This window comes from Bactrocera oleae, chromosome 5, assembly GCF_042242935.1.
Source record: "Bactrocera oleae isolate idBacOlea1 chromosome 5, idBacOlea1, whole genome shotgun sequence".
Lineage (NCBI taxonomy): Eukaryota > Metazoa > Arthropoda > Insecta > Diptera > Tephritidae > Bactrocera > Bactrocera oleae.
In genome coordinates, this window is record NC_091539.1 from 58,977,517 (window position 1) to 58,996,154 (window position 18,638).

General features: G+C 31.7%; 1 protein-coding gene across 1 annotated transcript in view; it reads left to right on the forward strand.

The window, feature by feature from the left end:
• oc (ocelliless) overlaps nt 1-18,638 on the forward strand; it is a 151,341-nt gene that overhangs the window by 26,662 nt on the left and 106,041 nt on the right. Inside the window, 1 exon segment of the mRNA XM_014246040.3 lies at nt 10,407-10,469. Within this exon segment, the coding sequence (XP_014101515.3) occupies nt 10,429-10,469 (41 nt within the window). The 5' untranslated portion in view covers nt 10,407-10,428.

Here is an 18,638-nt window from a genome sequence, read left to right on the forward strand (position 1 = left end):
CGCTCTTCTTCAACACTTTGCGAATTTCGTGCACAGACAAGTGCTCACTATTGCCATTCGCACAGAAAAAAATCATGTAAACAAAATTGGAAAAAACAAAAAAAAAATTGTAAATCTGAAAAAAAAGTTTGAAAATATTAAGTAAACATTGCAAGCGCTCCCAAGCATATCACATTCGGCCAAATTAAACGAAGTCCATGAAGTTCGATTGTTTGTTTATCTTATATTAAATTAACCATAGAGGGATCGGCTGCGATCGTCGTCGAACAGTACACTTACATGTAGCGTGGTGCGCGAGCATTGTCCAAGTAAGTGTTTACTTGGCTTGTTGTTGCTACTAATTGGCATTCAACGGCCATTCGCGAAGCAGCGGGTGTCGTTTATGCTCCTAAGTGCTCGTTGCTTACTGCCAGATGCATTTGTATGTCGGAAAGTATGCGTGTATTTATTTACAAATAACCATGAAACATGCTTGACAGCGTGTGCACAAGTGCGTATACGCAACCAAAACAGTTGTAATAGAAAAAGTTCAAATAAGCGGATAGACTACGTTACGATTACCTTTTTCGTATCATTACTATTTATTATTAGGCTGTTTAATGAATAAAATATTGTCTACAGCTGATCATATACATATACAGGTGTTGAAGTAAAAATATATATATGCATACAGTGGCGGTCAGTAAATTGTTTCAGTGTAATTGTATGATATTTTATTATGAGGTGAGACCAACGGCTGTTAAAAAGGCTTAATTTTTACAATTTATGCTGGGAGTAAGGAAAAATTAATCGCGTTTCTTTTTTTCATGATTAATTAAACATATATTTGAGTGCCGAAAATATTATTATTCTATATATTTTTTATAAAAAATGTTTCGCGAAAATCCGTTTAAAGTTATATAGCGGATTATACAGAGAAACTTTGCAATTATATTAGATAACATGGTTCAATTAATGATTTAAGCCCTCTTAAGTGTATTTTATTCCAAAAAATAATAGACTTTTTGAAAATTGTACACTGACTTAGTCCTTTAAAGCAAATTTATTTAATAAAATTCTGTACCAATTTATAAAAATTATTTTTATGGATTATCAAACTTTTTTAAAATGATATATATTTACTGATTTTAAAATTTATTTGAAAATTTTTGTATATATAAATTATATCGATTTCTTCCATATTATGTATTAATTTTCTTTATACTCATAGTATACTAATAGTTTTTTTTTTTTTTGAATTATGAAGTTGTTAATAAAACAATTGACCTTAAAAAGAAAAACATGCTCAACAATTTTATTTTAAATACATATTCAACTGTTTGAAATTTTGAAACCCATACATATAGTTATAAAATCGTGATTTAACTGAAGTATAATTCAAAAGTTAAACCTATCCATTTTAAAATTCATATATTTGGATTGTTCACTTCGTTAAAGGCATACAGAAGAGTCATTGACCTCGGGTTGTTGACTCTGCTAAAGGTAAGCAAAAACGGGATTTACTTTGGGTTGTTGACATTACTAAATGGAAACAAAAAGGTCATTGACCATGGGATCGTATGTAAACAAAAGAGTCATGCCTCAGATCTTTGACTTTGCTAAGTGTTAACTAAAGGGTCATTGACCTCATTAAACGTGGGTTGTTGATTTCATTAAATGTAAACAAAAGTTTCTTGAGCTCGAAAAAGGTTATTGATTGAAGGAACGGTTGTTGATTTTGTTAAAAGTAAACAAAACCTCCTTGACTTCGGACCTTCTTGACTACGCTAAAACGTGTAAATTTTCATCAAAAACCGGTCTACACATTTGCAAGATGCTAATATGCTCGTTATGGTCTAAGGGCTTTAGTGACTATGGGATACTCAATAGCATAAATATCGGTGAATTTATAAGATATGTTACTGAAATTAAAGTTCCAGTTTACTAAAAATGTAGAATTCTCATTCATGTATTTAACTTACATGCCTTAGCTCGGCAGCGGTATTTTTAAACCAATAACCTTATACTTATAATATATTTTAACCAAAAAAACTCAGACCGATAAAAATACCTAAAATATGTATTAACCAGAGACAACAACGGTCGAAGAAAGATCTAACACTATTTTTAACCTATAAACATTAAACTCGTAATTTACTCTTAAAAAAATAATTTCTCTCAACAATTGTACCACCTTATTAGAATCATCCATATATATAAATATACATATATACATGCTCGTATATATATGTAATTATATGCAGTAATTTAATGTATTTTAATTGCTGCCTTACTTAATGTTTACAAATGAATATTTGCTTGAAATGTTGAAAGGTGTTTTGGTGGAAGATTCCGTTATATTGGCACACCAAAGTCTGCAACACGCCTTTGTTTTCATATTTGTGTGTAATTTACGATGTAAACAAAAAAGGGCCATAAAATAGGCAAACATGAAATACGATTTTTGCAAATTTTCCTCTTATTGCCGTTATTCGCACGAAAATCAAAACAAAATTTAAATGCGTAAGTTATATCCATTCACATATGTATGTATGTATATGTATGGCATATGTGTATATACATACATACATTTTGGTATATACATTTGGATTTGTATACAGATGCTATTGCATATTTAACTAACGTTTGTTTATAGCAATATCAAATGTATGTGCATGTGTATGTGTTCGCAGAGAAATGTAAATATTTAATTAATTTTTGGTACTAAATTGAATCTGAATCTGAAAAATTAAAACATGCTTTTGCACACTTTACGGAAGTTCTACTCGCCAGAATTAGTATTTAGCTTCTAATTAATAAAAAAATGCACATTTACAAGGACCAAAACTAATGTGCGATATCTTCGACTATAACAGTATCCGATACTGACGTTTAAGTTTATAAATATATCTTAAAAATGTCCTTACTACATTTAAGGACTAACATAATGCTTCTATATATATACTTTTGATTTAAAGTTATAACTTTTTTTGATAAATATATGAAAATGAACAAAGAACACACGATAATACTATAATAGAATTCTGAATGTGATATCAAAAATATTTATAATTTTTTGAGGCCTTTTTAAAAAAAATATGAGTATTGTTTTACAAGCGTAAATCTGAATCTTTGATATCTTCGACTAAATTATGGTGAATACAAGGCCTCAAATTTTTGAGCATATTTTAAAAATTCTTTGCCTACACCTTAGAACGACTCTACTGTTTGTATAGACAAAAGGAGCTGCGTAATCTTTGCATTTAATAAAAGTTAAGGTCAGACAAATATCACTTTTTAACGATTCTGCTCGAGAAATATAATTTTTACGAAAAAGAAGAGTTTAAACACCTTCATTAAGGAGCTATCAAATGATATCAACTCTGTCACTGCATTATTCATCAGGCGTTGCAACTGTTAACGAGGTTAGAAACATTAATTTCATATTGCCTTTACGTTATTTTATGGTAAAATTAAATATATTTTAATTTCTTAATCACAAAAGAATTTCAACCGCTACAATTTTTGGTTAATAGAGGAAATGTAGGCGTGATTTTTCTTTATTAAAATTTGATTAAAAATTTATTTTTGGAAACATTTTCTTATTCCTTATAAACTAAATTCACACAAATAAAAGCGAATCGCCATTTTCAGCTTATTTAACCGTAATATACACGTATACACGCTTTTATATAGTCAATTTAAAAGTAACTCCCCAATAAGTGCGTTCAGTGTCTTGCATCGACTTCCGTTTTGTGTGGAATCTAAGATTATGTTCCATACGAAATTTCGTTCCACTCTCGCAATGCTATAAGCAATTTACAGATGTCGCTGGAGGGAGCAGCAAGTTATTCATATGCACGTAAAGATAGATAATATGAGCCTAAAAGTATGCTATGTCAGATTGCTAATTGATTTAGAAATAAACTTTCCAATATTAAATAATAACTATATTATAAATAAAATTTAATAATTTCAGTTATTTGTAAATAAAATCATTAAACATATATTTATTATTTATACATGTATGGCATTTAGCCTAACAGTTAGATGGAAAACATTATAGTGAGTATTTAGAGTGATGTAGGCGAAGATGATCAAGTCGGAAGAGGGGAAGAAGTTGAAGGCGTGTCTACGGTGTCAAATTTGACAAATTTATGCGTCAAATGCCGTCTTTTTGGCGATGTAAACCTGTTTAGAACGAGTTTAGTTATCCGGTTCAACAATAACGAATATTTACATATATTAAAAAAAATTACAATCAGCACAATATGTCCATTTAAGTCCACCAGGTAACAAAAATTATTAAGTTCAGAAAAATAAGGTCAGAAAATTTATGGACCGATGTCATCAATTCATGGCATCATACCAGAGAACATTCAATTTGCACCTTCTCATTGCTACAAATGCTCTGGTTTGACACTCTCGTCTAATTGTAATGATATCCCGCACTCTGGCTGAAATGCTTGATATAAAGGTTACTAGAGGGATATAAATCATTATATAGGGTATAAGGAGAGAAAGTTTAAGCCTTTCGGATATCATAAATATTCACTGATATATTGTAAGCATGTGCATATGTATATAACACAAAGTCAGGCAGAAGGAAGGGTATGGCCAAATTCGATTTATTAGGACTAAATAAGGTAGATCTGAATATTTTTGTATTAAGCTAGTCATACATTAAGAGCACTATCTGTACCAAGTTTGGTTTTAATATCCTCAATTATATTTCAGCTATTTTTTTTTTAAGTAAGATGATGATACAAAAGAGTTCTATATTTTTATTTGTATATATTTATTTATATTCTTTTCTCAAAGGCATTTCATTTAAAGAATAAATAAAAAATTTATATTTACAGAATTGAATTAAGAATTTATTTTATATGTAATTAAGTTTATTAAGGAAAAATTTTGGATTCCGTTGATTCCGTATCCAATCTCCAAGGAAATCTCCGAAAAAAAGTGTCTGTCTGGCGATGAGCTAGATTTTTCTGCTTAAAATTATCACAAATCCAAAAACTAAAACAATTTATTATTACTATAGATGAACGCAGATAATGAACGAAGGATTAGTAAAAATATTGATTTGTGACGAAATGGCGTCTTATCGAAAAAACGTCGTGTTTTTCTGTAAAAAAATATGCAATCTAGAGTGGCTTAAAAATCGAAATTATTAACAAAAATTTTATTACTTCGATTATTATATTTCAAATATATCTAAAAAGATCGCGTGAAAATTTCAAGTCAAGATCCATTTCGTCGAGAAATTGTCTTCAACGGCTGCGTTTCGAGAAAAACGTGTTTACAGTTTCGGGAGCCGACTATTCTAAATTAGAATACTCTAACAGATACGCTCATATTTACGAAACCATTTGACAAATCAGCTTAAAATTTTTGGGGAATATTTTCGGACGGAAAGAAAACAGTACATATATGAAAGGAAAATTTATTTACGGGCGATTTGAGATCAGGAAGAGCAAGGGGAGGGGCGTGGTTGAACTTTTAAGGGTTAAAAACGGTTTATCGCGTGTTTCGGCAAAACTACGCGTCCTATAGAAAATAGTTATATGGCACAGTTGTAGGTAATGAAGAGATCCACAACTTTTGTATTAACACCTGTGTACATATATATGTATATCATATTACCTCAAAATTTATGTAAAAAATGCAAATAATTAAGTTTTTTGGTTCTTTATTTTTATTTCGTACCAAAACTTTTTTTCACGAAATAAAACATTTTGCCTAATTTATATAAGAAAAACATTTCATTTTCTCATGGAAATTTCATTATCTTAAACATTAGGTTACTAAATAGCCAAATAAAGCATATGTTTTAGTAATGGTTTGAGCAAAAGCTACTTTCTTAATTGTTTTTGTTTGGTTAACACCTCTTTCAATTTCTATTATTATTTCAATATGTACAATACAATTCAAATAAATACCTTTGTACTTACTCGTTTGTATACAAACATTCAAAATAAGGACATGCAGGCGAATTATGGATAATAACTGAATTTATAAATACCAAGCTATGTAACTACACATAATTTAGTTATTTGTGTGTAGATGCGTTACAGTCTCAATATACCATAAATTTATTAATCGAACCGCACAGAAGTAAATAACATTTACGAGATTTGCAAATGCAGGCAGTGATACATATTTATTTGTAATATTTGCATATATAAGTATATATATATATATATATATATTGTTTACATAACTGCATATATGTATATACATATGCATATACAAGTAAACGCCACTGTATATAAATAAATTCTAACTGAAAAGGTGTTAGTGATTATGACCGTCAAAATTAATAGCTAGTATATACAAACATGTGTTTACAATATTTCCAACAAAAAATATTCCAAATAAAATTACACTGAAAATTTGGAAATAAATGAGGGGCAATGCAGTGGCCAATTTTCACTGGAAATTCCGACTATATAACACAGCATCCACGTATTTGGGGGTGGATTTCATTACAAAAAAAAAAACACTTTTGGCAGCTAACAAATATATAATCAATATGTATATGTACATACACATGCTGGTAAATGCATACAAACGCAAATTTACCTCCAACGGGGTCAATGGATGCTCACAGCGTAGACACCATATTGTCATGCTCATTGAATATGTTCCACAGCGCTTATTGGATAAGCAGCGCAGCGGTGCGAAAGAGCAGACAGAACAACTGCGACGCTTGGCCAGGCAGCAGCAAACACGCCCACACTAATGCGCACTCACTCTCACTGATGGGGGCGGCATTGCATATACGAAGGCAGCAAAAGCAGGTATACGAGAAAGGTTTATAAGTGCTTATACATAAATGATGCCACACCGCATGTATGTATGTACATATATGTATATATAGTTATATATTTATGATGTAGCTACAAACATATGTAGCTCTATATCACATACGCATCTATGCATATATTTCTATGTTTGTATGTATGAATATGTATATGCAATCAGGTAACTATAAACGTAAGATAGAATATATGCACATATGTACATGCATATTGAAATATATCTACGTCTTGAAAGTTACTGAACCAACTGGGACTGGGATTAATGATGAGTCAATTAACTCTACATTCTTGGAAGCCATAGTTACTGTCTTCCGAACTCTTTCTCCTCATTTGCCCGCAGCGTTCGCAGCTCATCTGCTTTAACTGTTTATTTGCTGCTTTTATTTTGCTTTTTAATTAAATTGAAAAAAAAAAATAGACGTTGCACTAATAGAAATTGTCAGCGTCATGTAGAAACGAAGCACGCCCGAACAGGTGTTTGACAGCGCTGCTCGGCGGCGGTGGCTCCCACTGTTGACCTGAAGAAGATCTGTCAGTTGACAAATAGCTACGAACTTTGAATTTTTCAAATGAAACTTGACAACTCCACCTTTTTGACAGAGCACTTGGTCGGTACAACCTTGGCAGCTACATATACATATATAATATATATTTTTAAATATATATGTACATACATACATATATGTATAATATAGATTTAATGTTTGAAACTTTGCGTTTGTAAAGCGTGACCAAAAAGTGCACACACAAACACATGTTCTCCGATACACATACACATATACATTTATGCATCTATGTATGTTCACATAACCATTTGATTTGCTAATTCTACCAGTTTTTTTTAAAGTAATTTTAATTACAATATTTACGTCTGCCCGCTTAGTTGAAAGCAGAAGAGTTCAGCATTGAGTTTGAGTGACGCGTTGACGTTTGAAGGTGAGCTGTAATATGCGTCTACATAATACATACCTATACTGGCATATATACATTGATATGCTGATATGTGAACTTCGTTCGGTTGTGTGCATGTTCGTGCGTGTGTGTGTGTGTTGATAAATTCATATCTGAACATTTATCACTCAATACAAATAAGTTTGTTTTCAATTTCATGTGGTTTTCATAATGGACGCCTCAGTGACTTCAAACAATTAATGAGTAAGGTTTCAAGCTAAATTTTTCACAAAACTTGTCAAACATTTAATTAACTATTTTTATTTTAAATTGTTTATTAAATTCATGTTCTAAGCTTGATCAACAAAATTTATAAAAATATAATTATAATTTTTTTTTTAATGGCGCTTGTCCTCGACTTACCGTGCTACGCTTCAAAGGTTTGCAACAAACTTTACATAAAATCATGAAGCCTTCTAAGAAATCTTAAAACTATAAGTTTCTTAAATTTAATTAATAAGCTCGACTCAACATTTAACTAATATTTGTTTATGGAATGATGTAGTTTTGACTCAACGCAAAAAAAATTAAATATATAAAAAAAATTTTGCTTATAATAAAAGCTGTAAAATTAAATTAAACAGCTAGCGACAGCAGCAAAATAATTGTTGTTCGGTTTATGCCAATATCCCACAAAATTAAAAAGCTTTTGCAATTTTTCATTCACTCGAATTTAAGATGGACCTCTCTGAGCAGCTATATACAATACTTAACGAGGCTTCAGATAGTGCGTAAAACTTTCTTAATCTGATGTTGAAAAATTCTAATATACTGTTGACAGATAATGCTTCTTAAGCGTGTACAACTTCCGGCGTGTGCCGGTAACCATTGATGAACAATCGGGCTGTTAGTTCCATTAAAAATTTGATAAGAGTGCCATGGAATCTAATGGATCTAAAGTAAATTGTGGACAAAAAGCAATAGCATCACTAGCAGGCTTCTATAACATATATATATAATTATAATTTTGAAATGTTCACCAATCTGGAATGAGAGACAACTGAGAAGGAAAATTTTTTTTTTTACGAAGTACATACGAGTGTTCAAAGAAATACAGAAATTTAAACATTTCGCGGGTTTTGAGACTCCAATTGTCAAAATTTTTTTTATTTTTATTATGTTGATATATGTATGTACATGTGCTCTACCTTTTTTAGTAGAGCATATGTGTATGTACTAATAAAAGACTTCTTCAATGTATTTTAAAATAAGTCTCTACATTTTTTTTTCAAATTAGAAAATCAATCAGTTTTATAAAAACAGTGTTTAGCACACTTAAAATTATGATGAACCCAATTCTCAGCATTTCAAAGTCCGTTTATTGAACCAAAATGGATTGTAGATAAAAACTTAACGACTCAAAATGAAAAAAGATTCGAGTTCTTTTCACTTTTTTTTTCAACAAACATCAACTGTAATTTCTATGCATCTTAATAGTCGTCTTATAAAATATAAGTTTAACAACACCAAGGTCAGAATCGAACTTTTAGAATATATCGGGTTTGCAATAGGGGTAGATGATTTAAGTATCGTTTCGGCCATTTTTAATACATATGTCATGGTCTGTATTTTTTTGTTCATTGTGTTCAATAATGTTTACAGCTTCATCATGGAAAGACATACGTAAGAACAACATTTATTATTCAATTTTATTATCAAAATAATAGTTCGCCAATTGCAATTTTTCAAATAAAATCATCCTTTCAAATGCGGCTCACTTTAATCTGAGTGGTTCGGTAAATAAACAAAACTGTCGATTCCGGAAAAAAACTCCACAAATTATTCATGAACAACCATTTCATTTACCAAAATTGACAGTTTGGTCTGGTGGAATCATCGGTCCGTACTTCTTTCGAAATAGTATAGAGCGATGATAACCAACTTTTTATGGCTGCAACTGAAAAAAGTGGATCTTGACAACATCTGGTTCCAACAAGACGGGGCTATGTGCCACACAGCACGTGCAACGACCGAACTATTGCGAGAAAAGTTTGGAGATTCGATAATTTTCAGAAATTATGACATTGAATGGCATCCAAGAAGTTGTGATTTAACACCATTAGACTACTTCTGATGGGGTAATTTGAAGTCGTTGGTCTTTAGCAATAAACCAGACTCTCTTAAAGCTTTAGAAGTCAATGTCGAACGTGCTATTCATGACATACGACTTGATTTAGTGGAAAAAGTACTCGAAAATTCTATTCATCGAATTCGCTCCGGCAAAAGATGTCATGAAGGTTATTTAAATGATGTTATATTTATTATCATTCATTTTCATTCTTATTATTATTCATATTCATTAAATAAAAAATATTTGAATTTTCTAATATAACTTTTTTTTTTAAATCATAACACTCTTATTGGCAAACCCGTTATCTGACAACTTTTTTTCAATAATACCACATCATTTGGTATGATTTTTTATACACTTTAGTCTTGTGAGATTTTATAAAAACACTAGTTAATATTATATAATATGTCAATAATATGATCGTGCTGATTGCTTGAGTTGCATAAAATGAAATCAACTAAAGCTAGCAGTTTATTTCAATAAGAAATTCTTTCTAACAAAATTAAAACACAAACTAAATAATTTTTATAAGTAAATCTAGTACTCAGTTTAAAATATCGTTCTAATATCTCTTTCAGGTTTATTGAGAACTAATACGAAATGTCATGGATTGAGGAGAGAAAAGAACGGAATTCGTTGTTGTGAGTACGAAATTGATAATAAATTTTATTACATATTTACTTTTCAATCCAACATTATTGCGACTAGCAAAATTTTGCTATTTCATACTAATACTCGTATAGCTAAAACAGTCTTATATATATATATCATACAGAGGTATAAAAATGTAGTTCAAACTTATATTCCAAATTAGAACTTAAATTTGGGCTTTGATAAGTCACTTCGGGCATTTAGTCAAAAAAATTGCTGATGTATCCATGCCTTCTTTCTGAACGAATTCTCCAAAAAAATCGGTATGATACTGAGGTTTTTGTGAATTTTCTGTTTTTAATCAGGAAATTCTAGTGAAGTAACTATGATAGATATGGAAGTTTTAATAAGAAGAAGAAGAATATATTACTAATATATTGGTATACCTTCTGATCAAACTTGACCCGGACTGGTCCAAATATTATTGTATATAAATATAATAAATATTTTATTTCTAGATTGCTACAACGTTATTTTTTATGTTTGTATAAAGTTTGATCTCCTTATATTAATTAGTGTGTGTTTGGCAGCTGTTTGTTTACGACACGAAAAAATTCTCTTGATTTTTTGTGTTTCCGATAGAGTCACAGCTATGGAATCGTTGAAAATGTTGCAGAATTGTTTTGAGGACTCCACTTATGCATGAACACAAGTATTTGAGTAGCACAAAGCATGCAGTGAAGGTCGTGAAGTCATCGACACCTTGCCTCATCTACCTTTTAATGGCGATAACATCGAAAAAGTTAAAGAAATAGTGCTTCAAAAACGTCGCATAGGCATCAGAGAGACAGCAGAGTATTTCAACATCTATTATGAATCTACCATTTTGGTTATTGTTTTGGGTATGAAGCGTGTCAATGCTAGACTCGTATCCAATGTTGTGAATGTTTTGCAAAAATGACGCTAGTTGGAGGACACAAAAGGGATGCTTGACAAGACGTTTATGAATATAACGTAGAAATTGTAAAACAATCTAGCGCATGGCGCTCCAAAAATAAGACGAAACCAAAAAAACCAAAATTCGCTGAAGGCATAAACGCCTAGCTGAGGCTTATAACAAGTAGATGAAAACTTGCATAAAGCGTTGCAACGCTTGTATTGGCTCAGATGCCTATTTTGCAGGCGATAACAAAAGTTTTATTTTTCTCAATCCGGTTCACATTTGATCAGATGGTATATTTTTATACCGATTTATCTACACGAATTTTTAGTTGATAAAGCGATAAATACAGTTTTCTGCTGGCTAGCTACATAGATCTATTTATACATATATGTATATTTTTATTCGCTTACGCACACATATGCAAGTTCACTTCATAAGTGTATGGTTGTCGAAAATCACTTTAAGGATTTCCACTTGATTGCAGATGAACAAGAAATCACAACAAATTGACAGGCAACAACGAATTACAAAAACAAACAGAGCATAAAAAAAATGTTTGTATGTTTTTATGTATGTATTTACATACTTGTTTTCCTACCTACAAATAAATAAATATTGTAAATGCAAAATAAGAATAAGCTGTTGAAAAACAAAAGACAGCAATGTTTTTCAATTGCATGCCAAATTATGTCCAGAGTGGACAAACGGCAAAGAGGATGCACGCAGGCGAGCGTATGTGAACATATACACACACACGCACATGCATATAGAACATATGTACATATGCGATGATGGGCAGCACAATTGTCTGCGAAAGGTAATGTCCTGTTGGCAAGTAATTAAGACCGCATGTATTCAACATTTCGATATACATGTGTGTATGTGTGTTTGCTCTGAATGGCAAGCCATCGAACAATGAAAATAAGAGAAAAATCGCAAAAATGAAAATTCGCCAATGCCCAGCACAAATAAGTGGCCTTATTGGCATTCAAGTGAAATTTACCATGGCAAACAATGCGCTGCAAATAAATTTCATAAAACAACAAAACGCGCACACACACACATGCATGGAATTTTGAGCAAACGGAAAATGCTGAAATTGAAAAATTATGGATAACACTCAAATGGTTTGCTGATTTAAGAAAATGGAATACGAAAAATATATAGAACAAAAATTTAAGAAAAATTAAAAAAAAAACAAAAACAAGAAGAAACGTTAAATTAGAGTGTATCGGGGCTGCATTTCTTACATCATAAAAGGTTATACATTTTTTTCTTGATTTTGAACGGTCGGTTTGTAGGACAGCTATATGCTATGAAGGTTCGATATCGGCGATTCCAACAAATGAGCCGCTTCTTGGGGAGCAAGGGGCGTGTGCGAAATTTCAGAACGATATCTCTAAAACTGAGGGATTAGTTCGCGTTTCCTTCTGGGTATCACCAACTACGTGGCAAGCTTAGGTAATAAGTATACCCTGTTCAGGGTATAATTAAAAAACTAGGTAATACATACAAACATATTAATATGTATATATGCACTCTTGTGCATTTCTTTCGATCACTAAAATCAAAAACACTATGCATCACAATGCCGCCGCCAAACAGAAGCGAATTTCCAAACGTTAGACAATGAGACGCGACGTCGGCCGAGGGATCGGCTGGCAATAGCATTTGGATACGTGATGGTGCTGGCGATAGTGATGGCGGCAAACACTCCCAAAATGAGTCTAATTGAAAGCGATGATCTGGAAATGTCGAAATAGGGTGCAGTGCAGCGGTGCTGCTCCAAATGTGAAAAGGTTCCACGCTACCACGAGCAATCACATATACATAAATGAATATACACATACATACATATATGTATATGTGTGTTTACGTGGCGGTTTCTGTTGTGAAATGCTGTGTGCAACAAATTATCGGCATTTGGTTTTTGATAATTCAAGCTGAAGAAAATTTCAAATTTCTACCTTTAAATTTGTATGCTTGCCACCACTGCTTTGCTATAGCTATGCATGCAGTATGTGTGTGCGTATGTGTGTTTTAAGTATATGGCTTTGATTGTGCTCGGCTGCCGCTGCTCCGTTGGAAATTAGAAATCAAGCTGATGGAGGCAATTTCATTTATTACATAACTTTATTATATTTGTGCTCCTTTTGATGTCAGTTAAGCAATCGAAAATCACTTTTCATTTTTCACCGCCTTAAACGGTAGTAGGAGGAAATTTCTAATTAATCGATTTATCCTTAATGAATGGCTTTCCAATAGGGTTGCTACAAGGGTGCGTAAATATGTTTCAGTATATATTTATGGAACTATTTGTTAGTAATATTTTAAGAAATTATCTGGAAGGACTCTATTAGAAGTGTTGGAAAATAATATTTGGTAAATTCAGAATTTTAAACTTAAAATTAAAAATGATTTAAAGTCTCCACTTTTTCTGTTATCATCGCTAAATTAGCGTTTTTAGCTTCAGCATGCGATTTTTAACCAAAAACGTAAAAATAAATCAATAAAAAATGTAATAAAATAATATAAAATACTTAACAATATTATAATTTATTTATATTCAAATATATATACTTTTTAGTTTTGTTAATATTTTATTGAAAATTTTATCAATGAATTAGTATGTTGTATTATTTTAAAAAAGTAGTTATTTACACAAAATATAAAAAGTTTCTTTTTAGAAATTTTTAATTTTTGAACAAGTTTAGATTGCGCTTGCCTCAGAACGAAGTTTTTTTTCTGTAGCATTTAGCCAAGTAAAACGTTTTCTGAAAGGGGTATTCTGATTTAAAAATTTAAAAAAATCTATTTCGCATATTATTGTAGTATTACTCTTTAAGAATATGATTCTAAAAAGATTTTTTGAAATTTCAATTATTTTGGAGTTACAGTTCATTTTGTGATGCGCCAACAAAGTCAACTGGCAGCTCAGTACGAGCTTTAAACTCGTTTTTCTCTTAACTACTTCCTTAACTACTTTTTTGACAATCTCAAGTTCTACTGAATCGATTTACTTGAAAATCCTACGAGAGGTTTTTTTTTTGTTTTTTTTTTTTAATTTCGAACGCAAAATTTTTTTTTCCAAAATTCTTTTATAGTTCTATAACTACCTTCCTTCCTCTTTAAGGATCATTCAATAAAAAATTTCTATTTCGGGTTACTGGAAGTCCTGATATCCTGCACACCAGGACACGCCAGTTTTTCATCAGTCCCCACTTTGCTAGCATTGAGTTAAAAATTTTTTTTTTTATATTATAATTGATCCTTAATCTTTTCATATCAATAAACAACATATAAAAAAATGTATGGTAAATATTTTTCTTGTTTTTTGTTAACGAGCCCGAAAAAGAGCCTAAAATTCAGACTTCTAGACCAGAATACCCCCTTAAGATCCTCAGATACGAAAGAATACTCTCATTTCAATGGCGTCCCCAAAAATTGCTTACAATAAAGACACTTCTTAACTATAAACATAAACAATTTTCGTAGAAAGCTAAAGGTAAAGAATTTATTGCTTGAATGAGTGAATATTGTCTGTATATATTGCAGGTAACTTGAACTTCTTGGAGGCACGCTATGACTGTATTTGTCTGCATTTTTAGCGATCACGTCAGTGTGCCCAAATATTTTGGAAGTATTGGCTCTATATATTATATATATTTCTATGTCATAACTTGTATATTATTCCATTGTTTCAATATTACGTAAACAGCAATACTTTTTTTCACTCAAATATGTTCAACTTTTCGCGGGTAAAATTGTTTTTGCGGTGAGCGAACGTGCCAAAAGTGGTTTGCGCGATTTAAAAGTGATGATATTGTTTTGAAAAACGAAAAACGTCCTAGTCGTATAAAAAATTCGTAGATGAAGAACTAAAAGCATTATTCGCTGAATATTGTTGCCAAACACAAGAAGGGCTCGCAAAATCTTTGGGAGTCACTGAAGCAGTAATTTCAAAACTTTTAAAAAGCAGGCAGCTACATTCAAAAGTAAAGACATTGCGTGCCATATAAATTGAAGCCAAGAGACGTTTGAAAGACGATTTTGTATCTCATAAATGCTGTTTGAACGCTACAAAAAGAAATCGTTTTGCACCGGATTCTGACTGATAAAGAAAAATGGAATCATTACGACAAACCGAATTGCAAAAAATCATATGTGAAACCTGTCCAACACAGTCAAATCAACGGCAAAGCCGAATATCCATGACGCCAAAGTATTGCTCTGTACTTGGTGGGATTAGAAGGGCCTGCTGTATTATGAGCTTCTACAACTGGTTGAAACCAGTAAAGTGATATGCTACCAACAACAGCTCATCAAATTGAAGCGAGCTATTGCCGAAAAATGCCCGAAATTTGCAACTAAACGCCTGGCAATAATTTTTCATCTTGATAATGGTTAATCTCATGTTGCAAAAGCGGTTCAAAACTATTTGGAAAACAACGGCTGGAAAGTTTAGCCTCAACCGCATTATAGCGCAGACTTTGCCCTTTGAAAAAAAAATCGCACAAATATAACGAATATAGTTATGTACCCAATAGTATACCTATAATGCATAAAGGGTTGTGCTTGGCATAATGTGTGAGTAGCGCACCGCAGCTTTAATTCTTTCCGATTTTGGCGATCAATGTTGGAAAAATGTTTTTTTCTGTTTACGTGAATATTCCCCACAATTTTAGTTTTCAATTTCACCAAAGAAGAATGAATTTAAATTTATATTAAATAAGTCTTCCACCTAGCATTTATAAAATTCATTTCAAAATATTATAGTTTAGTGGGCCAAAGTCGCAATAGTAATTACTAATCGGAAAAATCGGCAAGGCTGACAATTTGGTAGTGCAGCTTAATATGCGAATATCAGGTTTATGTAAATTAAAAGTATATTTAATATAAAAGTCTAAGCCTAAAGCTGCACGATGGCTGTTCTCTAGATACAGTGTAGAAAATTTAATCTGCACTCTGTAGAGTAGGTTAGATTTTAATTCCATAATTATAAAGGTGTATATACTATATAATATACTTTAAAGCCAAAAAATAGCTTTTTGTAAATCTGTGAAGAAAGTCCTTACTTTGAAAACTCCTAATGCCATATTCTTGTATAATAAAAAATTGTAGCTGTTTGTTTGACATTTTAGCATTTACTGCGACCACTTACATAAGACAAAAACTTAAACAAACAATAGGAGCTATTGGTCAAATAGAGATAATCAGCTTTCAAATCATCAATAAAATGTAAACTAATATTCTATTATTTTCGAGTTTAAGTCGGCGTTTCGTTGATACAAGTTGTGTCATAGTGAAATTTTTTGCATTAGATCACAAGCTGTGCACTAGTGTTGCCAACTATGCTGGTGAGATAATTAATTTTTTCGTAAAATTCAGCGGATGCTTAGATATTTTATATGACAGATGCAGTGACAGAAAGAAATGTTAACTGAGGTATATATAGTCTTGAACCAAAAACTTCCAAGTTTATAGTTTTATTTTTACAGGCAAGAATGTCGTTATTAATGTAGATGACTTTTAGTGTAAAAGTTTAGCAGACATTTGTAGTCCTTGATGAAAGTATGGCAATCTCAAATTTCTTTGCTTAGTAAGCTTGGCCGAATCAACGTGCTTTACAAAAATCTATGTTATAGTCACTCGGCAGATCATTTTAAATCTCCGAATGTATTACCGAAATAAAAAAGCTTATATTGCCCGACTTCAGTTCCTTTGTATAACGGTAAACGACATCGTTTTTTATTGCATGAAGAGTGTAATTCAGCTTTGGGGAGTTTGTAAGAGCTGTTGTTAGAGCTTTCTTCAAAAAAGTGAATCTCTTCGACACCTCTATTGTTTTAGTACTTTTCGTGCTATTAAATTTTAACTAGAAAAAATTATGCTGATTGTGAACCATAAATACTTTTTTTAAATTTTTCATGGTGAAAAAAATAAGTATCAGAAGCTCACTTATGTTTCAAAAAAGTTTATTTAATATTTTTTATTATTTTTTATTAATTTTTTTATTATTTAAATAAATTAAATTAGCCTTTGCCAGCAAATATATATAAACCCATCATTACAGCATGCTCTCAGCGCTCACGCGTACACCGGAAGCTATCATTACAACAACAAAATACAGTAATAATAGCAGAACCTTTGTTTAGTGTGCGTATGTCCTCTTCTTGCATTCATTTATTGTATTTGTTTGCTTTGTTTGGAATATATTTTTCTACAGTAAGTTTCCGAATTGCGGCCATAAAACTATATTAGCTTCAGTGCAATAAAAAATGTATATTAAAGACGGCTAACGATTGCCGTCTACTGCATAGCATTGCCTAATAAATGATGCATTAAAGAGAAATTGAATTTATTCACAGCCGCCGCGAAGGTGAGCTGAGAGGAAAAATGGGAAAAATTGGGAAAAAAAGACACAGGCACAAAAATTAATTTATATAAAAGTCCCGCGACATTGTTTACTGGCTGTCGGCTGGTCAGTCGAAAAGCGGTGGGGCATACGGTAAAATTACATGCTAATTCATTTTTCTAGTTTTTAAAAGATTACAATTATGTAACGCATGCGCAGCGGTAAGCGAAAAATTGATACAAACAAAATTTTCAAAATGAAAAAAAAACGTTAACTTCGGCTACACTGAAGTTAAAATACCCTTCACAGGTGAATTTCTTATAGCATACAAGGATTCAAAAGTCTTTATCTAAATTTTGATCGGTACGGTTGTATGGCAGCTATATGCTATAGTGGTCCGATATCGACGTTTCCAACAAATGAGCGGCTTCTTGCGAATAAAAGTACGAGTGAAAAATTTCACACTGATATCTCGAAAACTATGGGACAAGTTAGCGTATATACAAACAGACGAACGTAGCTAAATCGATTTAGCCCGTCACGTGATTCTCTATATATGTATATCTTTTATAGAGTCTCCGACGTTGCCTTCTGGATGTTACAAACTTCGTGGCAAACTTTATATCACCTGTGCAGGGTATAAAAATATGAAAAACAAATGGAAATTGATATGGAAATTGAAATAAAAATGGTAATAGAAAACGCATGAAGCTGAGAAAAGTGCCGAGCAGTTATGTAGATATTCACATATATAGATAGATACGTTGGACAAACCTAAATTCATTTAGAAAATAATTTATTGACGCTGTCAAATGTAACAATAAGACGCTGCAACTGGTGTTCAACGCACAACAACAACAACAACTACGCTTTGCAACAACAACAGCAGCAAGTGAACTCAAGACCTGCCAGAGGTCACTC